Raw genomic sequence first — 11,416 nt, forward strand, 5'->3', positions numbered from 1 at the left:
TTAAGAGAAGAGCAATTCCCACTGAATTTCCCCATGCCTGCAGTGCAGAGATCAGCCCTTCCAGCCATGCTTACCAGCATTGCTCATCTCTTCAGCAAGAGCTCTGGCTGTTCAAGGTGCCGTGTTTGGCAGTAAAGTCAGCCCAGGCCGCGCGTGCAACGGCGTGTCTGGACGGGCGCAGCCCCGCTCACGACAGCGAGGGTGTGTGTGGTTAGGGCAGGCGAGGAGGTCTGCTTTTAATTGTGTGGGATGGAGATAAAGCTGTGAAAAAAGTGAAATCAAACAGCCCTCCCCTTCAAAACCATTAGGATGATACAGCAGGCCCTGGCCCTTTCCATAATGAGGGCCGAGATGCTTGCACAGCCCTCGGCTCCCAGCGAGCTGCTTTAGTTAAACCTAGCCCACGCATGAACCCGACTGGTGAATTTGGGTCGCCTGGAGGACGCGCTACCTCACCCAGTTATCTCGGGGGGAAGGGGGGGCATGAGAAGAGCCATCACCCAGCTCGCAGGGCTGCCCGGGGCGGCTCAGCGCCCGGCTGCGGAGGGTGCCCGGGGGGAGGCAGCTCCCGGGGGCAGGCAGCTCCCGGGGGGAGGCAGCTCCCGGGGGAAGGCAGCCCCCGGGGAGGGGGCAGCTCCCGGGGGGGGAGGCAGCTCCCGGGGGGAGGCAGCTCCCGGAGGGGCCGCGGCCCCCGCGCTGCCGGCTCTGCTGCTTCCCTGCAGAAAAGTAGCCAGGTATCAAACGGAACGGAGGGACGCTATTGAAAGAGCAAGTGAAGCGGAAATTTAAAGCCCCTCTGCTAATAATAACAGTATAAATAACCGAAGACGTCTTGTAAACAGTGCGGTCATAACCCTGAAACATTAAACAGCGCGGTGGGATCTGGCGCATCAGCTGCCGGCGGCCGCTGCCGGGGCCGGGGGAGCGGCCCGCACTCCTGTTTATCGCGGCCTCATCTCCCACGGGCGCGCTGATCGATAGGGGGGAGATGTTTAAGTTAAAAATTCCCGGCACCGAGGAGCGGGGCCAGAGGGGAATCCTCCGTCCGACTGCACTTCATCAGGAGCTGACCGGTGCCGTCCCCGCGGAGCGGTGCGGGGCGGTGCGGGGCCGGGCTCCCGCGGCGGGGACGGGCTGCGGGCCCGGCCGCCCCCTCGCCGAGGGGTCTGCTCCCGCTGCGGGGAAGGGAAGCGGCCCGGCCGGGGCCCGGGGCGGAGAGGCGGGCTGCCCGCGTCGCGGAGCGCCGGCGGAGGCGCGGTCCTTCCCCCGGCGAGCCCGAGAGTCGGAAACCAACATTACACCGCTCCGTGTTCAGTGGAAAGGAAGGTTTATTCACAGAAAACAGAGCAAAACCTGCTTGAAGAAAATATATCTATATATCTTTGGGGTGAATTACTTCATAGAGATGACTGTCAAAGTCGGTTTTTCTAGGCATCTACATATTTCCCAGGTCTCAGACAGCAGATACACGCGTGGTGAGTTTTCTTTGCTCGCTGTCTTTTCCCTAGTAGCGCTTGAACCAGCAAGGCTGTTGGTGCAGGGCACTCGACTGTACACGCATTTAATAAAGTTAAATAGAGTCGGGATCTCTCGGGGTGGAGTCTTTGCTAGGGCACGCTCGGTCTCCTCTGCGCCGGGAGAGCGGCTCTCCCCGTCGCTCTGCCCGGGCCCCGGGGCAGCGGCGGGGCCGCGGCGTGTCCCTGCCCGCCCCGCCGCCCGCTCCCCGGCCGCGCCGGGACGCTGCTGGCCCGGCCGCCGGGGCTCAGGATGCCGTCGGGCCGCACAAGCGGTTTGTGTTCACCACTTCTTTCAGGTCACTCTCGGGTTTGCCGGCTACCATAAAAGGCCAAGTCTGTAGCCAGGAAAAGACACGGGTGGGAAGGGGGTTACATACGGGAATAAAATGCACATCGCAACGCTTATTTCGCTAGCGGGTCCAGCTCGGCAGCGCCCCGGGGGACGGGGGCCGCCATCCGGCGCCTGAGCCCGCTCCCGGCAGCGCCCAGCGGGGCTGGGGCCGGCGCAGCGGCCGCTGGCTTCGGCCGGGACCCTTCTGCCTTTCGGCGGCGGCTCAGGCCGCCTGGCCCCCCGGCCGCGGCGGGCTCCCCCGGGCCGGCGGAGCCCCTCTCAGCCGCGGCGGGGGGGAGGGAGGCGGGCAGGGAGAGGGAGGAGGGAGCCGCGGCGGCTCCGGCACACCCGCGTCCCCCGGGCGCGGCCGCCCCGGGCACCCCGCCGCAGCCGCGCCGCCCCCGCTTTGCTCGTGGGCGGCGTGGGGGCTCTTCCCCGCGGGAGCCGCCCCACGCCCCGCCGGTCCCGAGGGGATCCCTGCCCTCCCGTCCCGCTGCCCCGGGCCAGGAGCAGCCCGGCCGCCCGCCCCGGCCTCCCGTGGCTCGGGGGGCACGTTTTGGTGTGCCTCTGTGCGGGGGCGGGGGGGGTTATATCTGGACTGGGTGTTGGTTTTGTTTGACTGTATTTTTTTTTTCCCATGTTGTTGTGCTGAGGATTTTGGTTTTAGCCAAAAAAATCTCTCCCAGGCCCTTATCAGATGACACAGCGGGTAATGTACTTCCCCGCAGAGTCCAGAACTCAAAAGGCAGAACCAGACCCCTGTGAAACGTCCCCAGATCCCCTCTTCCATCCTTTTAATCCGGTGGGGACCACAGAGGCGGGCAATGTAAAGGCTGTATGTCTAAAAAGAGCCCAGGCAGACCTTGACCACCCCCAGTTTGCATCAGTTGCACATATTTTTAGAGCTGGCAACTGGATGTGCCTGGTGGCCCGGTATGGTGGAGAGACACCCAGCTGCTCAGGAAAACTTTTTGTGGGTGGTGGGAGCAGCAGGAAGGATGCCGTGCAGCCCAGGGTGGCTTTGTGGAGTGTGCCTGGGGCAGACACCCCCCCTGGGGAGTCCGCACTGGTATTTATTTCTCCTTTGCCAGTTTACACAGATAGGAGAAACATCCTGGACCCAGAAAATCCAAGCGGCTGAGCGCAGAGCCCCAAGAGCTCTGTCTTTAAAAAGCTAGGGCTTGAGGATTATTATGGCAGGAAATGTTAGGATAGAGAGGAGGGATAAGAATAAATCCTGAGTCCTTGGCTTGGGTCCTTCGTAAAATGTACCTTTGTCTACCCAAATTCCTATACCTGCCCGCTTGCAGGTAGAAAGCTTCCATCAACCCGCTGAGGTTTCTCAGGCACTTTTTGGGGCAGTAAAGCCTGTCCCTGCCTATTTGTGGCCAGCCTGTCCCCTGGAGGGGATTGCCAGGAGCAGCGGATGGGGCCCTGGACGCTCAGCTCTTCAGGCACAGGGCGGGAGGGCGGCTGGGAGCCTGTCCCCTCGCATAGTACCCCTTGCCACCCCACTGGCACCAGACTCTCTGCGAGAAGCACAGCGAAGGTTTCTCCCCGCGCACGTCCCATCCCAGCTCTTCGGCAACCTCTCCCCATGCACACGCATGCAGGGTGCCTGGCCCCGGCGGGCCGTGACTTACCAGGTTGACTGGGTGGATGTAGCCGTTTTCGTACTTGTCATTGGCCAGGATCTGCCTCAGGTGAGCGATGTAGCTGGAGGCCAGCCTCAAGGTGTCCAGTTTGGAAAGCTTGGTGTCTGGGGGCACCCAGGGCAGGGTGGTCTTAAGCCTGGAGAAGGCTTTGCTAAGGACCCTCATCCTCGCCCTCTCCCTGGCGTTGGCAGCGTTTCTCTGGACCTGCTTTCCCTCCTGGCTCACTCCATTTAAAGGGCTCTTCTTGGGGGGAGCTTTTTTCCTCTTGCCCGAGGCCCCTCTCCCCTTCTGAGGGGAGCCATTCTCGCCATTGGATCCCTCCTCGTTGCTCTCGGTGGACGCCCCAAACTCTTTGTTAGTATCCATTTTCAGGCCATCGCACTCCAGCATCTCCACCTCCTGCAGATCTTCCACATCACTGAGGGACCCAGTGGACATGGTCTGGAAGATGCCAAAGGACCAGCGGGAAAGGGGGAGGGGGGGGAGGAAGGGCAGCTCCTCGAACCTACTTCAAGGCGGCGGAGGAGAGAAGGGGTGCCAGTATTTTCGTCCCCTTCCCTCCCCCCCCAGTACTAAGGCGCAACACCAGTCCAGAGAGGATCCCTGCCCTCCCGTCCCCCAACCCCGCTTTGCCCGTGTTTGAGGGAGGGAGTGAGCTTGTGTGAGAGAGGGGAGAGAGAGAGAGAGAGAAAGCCGAGGAATTTAGTGAGGACACTAGTAATTTATCTGGGGGATAAGAGAGGCGGATCCAGCCCAGGGGAGGGGCCCTGCCCGCTGAGCACACCACATCCCCAATCACAGACCTTTGCACAGGACTGGGAATGAGGTATCCCGGCAAGCTTTTGCCGAGCGCTCGGAACTGGGATTCAAATCTTCACCACTGGAGGAAAGCAACTTGCTCTCTCTCGCTCTCCCCTCTGTCTTTCTATCCTCCCCCTTCCTCCTCCTCCTCCTCCTCCTCCTCCTCCTCTTCTCCTTCCCCACTTCCCTTTCCAGCCCAGGGTTGCTCTCCCCCTCCCTGCCTCCTAGATGACCCAGGCAGCTGGTGTCATGATTCTTGATGAAAGCCAAAATGGGTCATGAGCAGAGAGAGAGCAGCACATCCACCAGCCAAGCCTTCCAGGGAGCTTTGTAATGCGTGCTGTCGAAACGCTGTCCTGTAACCTAATCTGGGGGAGATTTGTGGATGATTGTATTTGCGAATGCATCCTGTCCAGCTACTAGTGTATTCCAGGAAGGGAGCGCTCCGCCGCCCAGCCGGCAGTGTGGACCTTGCCGTCACAGCTCAGGGGCTGGAAGCAGGAGGGTCTGACTTCTTCCAGCCCTCCTGGGTCACCTCCGACAGGTCCTGGTCCCCTCTCACTCTTTGAGGCCCCCCAGCTGTAAGCGTCCCAGAGGCTGCCCTATTCTCAGGTGTGCCAGGAGGCCGACATCCCGGCGGTCCGTGGAGCCCCACCGAGCCAAGGGAGAGCACCGTGCCACCTGGGAGGGTCAGTGTGGCTGCAGATGGGGCAGCTAGGCTGAGCACTGAAATGAAGGACAAGGGGGGGGGGGTGTAATTGGACAGTTGAGATTGCACAGAAAACCCCCCTTTTCTCGGCGTGTTGTTGCAGAGCAGATGTCAGTGTTCCATTCTGCTGTACCCGTGGAGTGCTTTGTCTCCTGATTCATGCATGCTCAAAAGTCAGGGAGTTTTGCCTGAATAAAGAGGCAATAAGGCCCCTTCTGTGCCAGCGCTGAGAGTAAGGGCATCAGGCCGTACTCTGCAACCACTGAAGCCAAACATTCCCAATCGTTTTGTCACTAGTGTGAATGAGCGCGTTGCTGCGTAGTTTGAATGAGCAGACGTACGCTGCAGTTACAATCTTTATTCACATGTGTATTCAGTTTCTGCAGAGCAGGCTTTTAAAAGCAGTTAACTTCGGCCTAGCTCTTCTTCCTCTCCATATAAAATCTTCTCCTAAACCCACATGTGGAGCCTGAAGAGGCCTGTGAAGCATGAACTTGTTCCCGTAGCTGCTTCCCTCCTCACATGCTTCCGAAAACCTCGCAGGTCCCCCAGCAGCCTGGGTTTTGAACATGGGGGACTGAAGGACAGGGCATGATCTGCACGTGGGACGTTTCTGGACACAGTGACTGATCTGATTGCAGGAACAACTCCACTTATTCAGCTGCTTACCTGAGGATTCACATAGCTTTGGACAAAAATGTACAGCCTGAGATGTCATCATGGCACGCAGTGGCTTTGGAGTTAATCAAAGGTCACTGGAGCCACAGGAAAGTCTTTTACTTATCTGTGTGAGCACCAGATCATGTTTTCTGCATGCACTAAACAAAAAACAAGCAAACAAACAAAAATTGTGGAGGCCCAAACTGGTATGTCTGCCAAGCGCTATGTACTGTCTGCAGATTAAAGTTTCAGTAGGAGGTAGAGTGTCATTTTTGATAACTAGCAAGGAAGTCTTTCTTATCTCTTGATCCATCTTGATTCCTTGGCTCACATAAACCAGAAGAAAAAGGGCAGATCTAAACTTTAAACCAGCTCTTTACCATTTGGGTGGAAGATAACACCTTCCCACTCACAATAGGATCAGTACATTAAGATATCATATCTCCATGCCCTGGGCTCTTGGGAATTCACTAACCTCTAACGTCATGTTATGTTAACTGTGCCCTGTTTGTGTTTTCTCTGTGTATAAACTGTCAGCATATCAGTCCTAATTAATGAATTAGCTTAGCTTTTTTTTTTCTTTTTTCTTTATAACATCCTTGTTGCAGTTCCAAAATATTACTAATCACCAGCACAGAGATTTATGAGCCTCCTTATTTTCTAGGCTTGATTGTTGTTTGTGCAGGTGGAGATTTAAGTGGCCATATCCACTGCAGAGATTTATAGTCCAAGTGATTGATGTTAGAAATGAGCTATAAGACTCTTACTGGAGCAAGGATGACAGAAAACCAAGTTGAAGTTGCTTGTGTATCTAAGCACGAATGACCAGAGAGCATGAATGGCCAGAGAATACAAAATCCCATCAAAATTTCAGCATCAGAAACTCTCAGAAGAACAAAACAACAAAAAAAGTATATACTCACATCTTTTCTATCACTTATTTTTAACTTCATTTTACTAATTTCTAAAAATTTGTTGTAAAAAGCAGAAGGAATGATCTGGCTTCTTAAAACGCCTTTAGTATGCTGCTACATGTGTGTTCTGAAAATCAAGGTATGCATACACATTTGTTATGAGCCTTTAGAATTGCCACACGTTCGTAGCTGTTACTGACTTACATTTCTGAGTCCTCAGAGCCAGTAAAATTGATCTAATACAGACCACACACTTTTGTGGAGACACAGGACACCTTTTTGTATCAATTTTGTGGAGATTATTGTGTGTGTGTGATATAGACTCACATATGTGTAGTATAATGTGCTTTGAGTCCTTTATGCATACAGACTATTACACACTTTTTTAACAATGTAATTGTCCCTTTTTCCCTCTCCAAAGGGGCCAGCATGGGCAGACCTAAAAAACTGTTTCCTCTCATCTCCAGGTAACTCCTGGTTCCTTATTTGTTTGTTACAGGAGTTGAACCTCACCTTTTCCAACCTTCCTGCTCCTTATGTCCCCCCTGGCAAGCCCAGGGCTAGTACCCCTAATCTGGCTTCCGGTTTCAATCCCTCTCCCCTCACCTGAATTGCCTTGCCCAGTGCTCCTGACTTTCGTTCTGAATTGCAACCCCAGTTTAGGGTAGAGACCAACGGGGTGGAGAGCAACCCAGTCCTGTGGGAAGGGTAAAGCTGGGATGGCTGCAGCCACCGCGGCAATGGTGTGGCCACTTACTTCTCCGGTTAAACAACTGGGACCACAGACCAGCCACTGGGTTAATAACTGGCTGGGAAAGACAGATGGAGCTAAAGTCCTTTTGGCCTTTCCCGTACATTCAGTCCTTCATTCGTATTTTAAAAAGGAAGTTGAAATACTGGTGTGGGGAACATCAGTACAAATCTGTGGATTTGCCCTGTAGGTGACTTTCTCCTCTGCATTGCTCTGGCTACACAGGAAAGTGCATCTCTCACTTCTAATTGAGACCAACTAAGCCATAAGGTCATTTAGGACATGCCAGGGGTGCTGGGGCCAGAGATTCGGGGTGCCTGGTCTGAAGAGTGTCAGATAGGGGACATGTCACACACAGGCTTATGCTGGTCTATGGCAGGTTACAGATTTCCCCCTGGAAAAAAAAGCCCCACTTTTTATGCCTCCAACCTTCCCTCCCCTGGGCTGGAATAACAATGTAATTTGAGAACAGCTTTGGAACTTCAGGCCAAGATTTCTGCAAGTGCCTCATGATTTTGCGTGGCATGGCATGGTTTTGTGGGGAGGGGAGTTTGATGTTCTGTGTCATTTATTGAGGCACCATATTTTCCCTGTGCATTGACCAATCACCAAAGGAAAACCTCAGATCGTCCACAGCTGAGGAAAACATAATCAGTAGCTGGTTTTAAAACTCTCACCCAATATAATACAGGTGTTTTCCTATATTTGGAGAATAACCAAGGAAGTCACTCACAGGCAGCCAGCTGATCATGAATCGTGTTCAGTCAGATTTGAGAATAATCAGGAATAAAAGTACAACCAGATTAGTGTTTTCAAGTTGCAATTTTTTAAAAAAAATCTGGCTGCACTGAGATTTTTCCTGCTCACTCTTGGTCTCTTCTGGAAACTAAGTAAAATGGTGGAGGGACTTCAGAAGCATACTTTTACATACCTTAAATGAAATAATACTAAAAATATACTATTATATATAAATAATACTAACTAATACTGATAATATAATACTAATGCTACTAATAATATAATAATCCTGTGATATTTTTGTGATAGGATTCTGTCTTGTCTGTTATAGAGGATGGACAGTGCTGGGGAAATGGATCAAAGTTGTTTGTAACAGTGAGGTGCTTTTTGGAAGAGCCAGGGCACTGAAACCCTCCCACGGCTCCTTTCCAGTGCTGTGTATCTGTTTCTGGTCACACTTTTGGTTTGAAAGGTAAAAGACATTGTGATAAATAACATAAAGCAATAGGCAAAGAGAAAAGATGATGTCACTGCCAAGACAGTAAAAAGGCTGTCCTGGAGAATTGGCCCGAGGCATATTTGTGTGTGATACCAGCATCACTAGCCCTCCCCAAGAAATCCCAATGTCTTGCTTCAAAGCCCTGAGAAATCACAGCTTTTTGAGAAAATGTTTTCTGGAATAGTTTATTGTGGGGAAAAAACCCGACAATATTTCCTTCTGTTCTCATTTAGAAATATCTGTAAGTTTTGCTGATACCTAGAATGGAAAAATTTCAGTCTTACTGATTACAGATTAGAAAATTTAAAAGAAAATTGCAGTTTCAAGAAAATTCATGTAGAAAGTTATGCAGCAGCCATAGTTCCATTTCATGTGACTTTTTAAACCTTGAAATGTCACAAATCCCAAAACATTGAAACTCTGTGAAATGGAAATCCAAAAAAAATTCTTTAGTGGATATTGGAAAAAATATTTTATGAAACCCAAAACTTTTCATTCCAGATTTTATATTTTAATCCTTTTTCTCACATGGATGACAAAATCTGTGACACGTATAAGTAGTGCTCTTGTACCTGGAGTACCTGTACATGTAATAACTGGGTGATTTCTACCACCCTGACTTATGCCATCTGGTGTCTTTTCCCTTGAGTAGCTTCATAAAAATCAGCAGGGCTGCTCACAGAGCAAAACAGACTGTATGAGCAAGAATGGCAAAAGCTGCCTCTGTAGAAATGAAGTCATGATTAAATATCCTAACGCCTAAGAGAGATACTGACAACAAGGGCAGTGTCCTAATCATGAAGGATGCATCAAATCCTGGTGTGACTCACTTCCCCCTCCTATGCCAGGTCTCTAGTGAGGGTTTCTGGTACTGCTGCTGTATTAAGCAATGTCCTGCAAAGGTTCTATCAGCTAGAAGCTGAGTACAGCAGAAGCAAGAAGCGTGTAAGCTGTAGAAGCTATCGAAGCAGGAACAAGACAGCTAATCCTTGACATGAGCGCTGAGACCAAACTTTCAATTAACTTTTCACAGACATGCAAGTGAATTGCCTTTTGCTGGATGCTTGTAGGAAGCAAACCTAAGTGGCTGAGTCATGTTTGTTTTATAATGCACATTTATTCCTATACAAAAGGAGACTCACAGAGAGTGAGGAGAGGCATCCTCTTCCATCTCTGTTGCAGGGACTATTGCTATCCGCTGCTTCCAGGATGCATCTCTGAAATATTACTAGATAGCTGACATTGTAAACTGCAGACTCTTTTATGAAGTGGTCAAAAGAGAAATATGCAAAAAAGCCAATATATCTTATGCAAAATTATCACTGAAGGATTAAAGTGCAGACATAACTGTTTTGTTTTGAATATCTCTTTCTGTGATGTTTCTTTGTTGGCTAATCCTTTGCATTTTTGTGGCTTTAAGACATGATGAAATTTGTCGATAAGAAATAAGTTCTCTTTTGCCTTCCAATAATTAGCACATTGGATAAAGTTTTTGGAAATAAAAGATTTTTGCTTCAGAGGGAAATGTGGAAAAGAAGAACACTTTGTAGGGGAGTGGCAGGAAGAATGTCAACTATTCTGGTGAGCTTTTATTACTTGTGCGGTTTATGGCATGATATACATGCATGTAGACACAGATTTTCTGAAGTTCTTATTCACTTAAAGCACTCACAGCTTCTGAACATCGGGTTCCCACAGCATCCATCATTAAATGCAGTAGGTTGGCCTACATCCTCCATTTCCATCCAAATGAAACATCACATGCTGGGACCCAGACTCTTTGTGGGCTGCTTTATGCTATTACAGATCGAGTTGGCCACAGTTTGTGCTGTTGGACTCCCTGCACTCCATCTGTCATGGGGCTTTGCATTTTACCAGCTCTGATAGGTGGCTACATTAAACCTTTAAATACAAATGCCTGACTGCAGTGACATCAAAAGGAGTGACCATACATAGCTGGAAAAAACATTTAGGCCAAAAATACTGCTGTAATAAAATGGCAAACTGGTAATATTCAGTTATCGACATGTGCGATTGCACATAGGGATTCACGCAGCACGGTAGTTAGTTGAAGATAGTATGTGTTGCGGATGAGTCTTAAATGGGAACGTTAGCTGGCAAGGCAAAGGAGAAAGCAGATTACACATCCTACTCAAGTGACATAGAAAAACCACAGTCACTGTGCATTTCTTTTGACTCTGACGGGCCTTATACATACCTCACAGACTGTGACTCTGAGAGCTCCTGGAACATCCCCAAAGTGGGGTCATGGCACTTTGCCACAGCGCAGTCCTTTGGTTTTATGGTGCGTATCAGCGTTCATAATACATATAGAAAATGGTGTTGTTTTAGAAAGTGGTATTGCAAAAGCACATAATAAAAGTCTATTTAAGTAATTTGGAGGAAATAAATAGTTTTAAAAATGAACCAGGGGATAGCATAAAAAGAAGACCATAAATGTGGGTTGCAGTGGAGTCCCATGAGACTGAGAAAATACCAAAGAACTGAAACTACAGAAGCGAGGGGAGAAAAAGCCCCAAGCATGCACTGTGAAGGCAGTCTTGCTCTCTTTTCCCTCCCTACTCCTCCGCTTTCCTTTGTGCGTACAGAGCTGGGGCGATGCTCAGACTGCCTAGTATTCGGTTCTTAACCAGGGGTGTGACTAGCCCACAAGGAAAGCTGGTTAAAGGAGGAAAACAGAGAGACAAGCCTTCAGATCTTCGTCTAGCCAGGACTAGCAGGACCTGCATGCTTGTACAGTTCGGTGAGGGGAAATAGAAAACAATGCCTAATAGCTGCTCTGAGTCCATCAAAAGCAGAAAAGCCAAGTTTTTAAAAACT

General features: G+C 50.5%; 1 protein-coding gene across 1 annotated transcript; it reads right to left on the bottom strand.

Annotated features, from left to right (window-relative positions):
* Positions 1-1,762: 1,762 nt before the first annotated feature.
* On the bottom strand, positions 1,763-3,941 carry TCF21 (transcription factor 21). The gene is made up of 2 exons (XM_075708299.1): positions 3,492-3,941; positions 1,763-1,852 (listed from the first exon to the last, which is right to left on the bottom strand). The coding sequence occupies exons 1-2, from the start codon at positions 3,939-3,941 to the stop codon at positions 1,763-1,765; spliced, it is 540 nt and encodes a 179-aa protein (XP_075564414.1).
* Between the last annotated feature and the right edge of the window lie 7,475 nt (positions 3,942-11,416).

Source organism: Pelecanus crispus, chromosome 3, assembly GCF_030463565.1.
Source record: "Pelecanus crispus isolate bPelCri1 chromosome 3, bPelCri1.pri, whole genome shotgun sequence".
NCBI lineage: Eukaryota > Metazoa > Chordata > Aves > Pelecaniformes > Pelecanidae > Pelecanus > Pelecanus crispus.

Bases quoted from the DNA above. Each gene is read 5' to 3' on its own strand.
- TCF21 (XM_075708299.1), bottom strand. From the start codon at position 3,941: ATGTCCACTGGGTCCCTCAGTGATGTGGAAGATCTGCAGGAGGTGGAG. The intron at 1,853-3,491 runs GTAAGTCACGGC...TCCTGGCTACAG, and splicing joins ACATCCACCCAGTCAACCTG to ACTTGGCCTTTTATGGTAGC.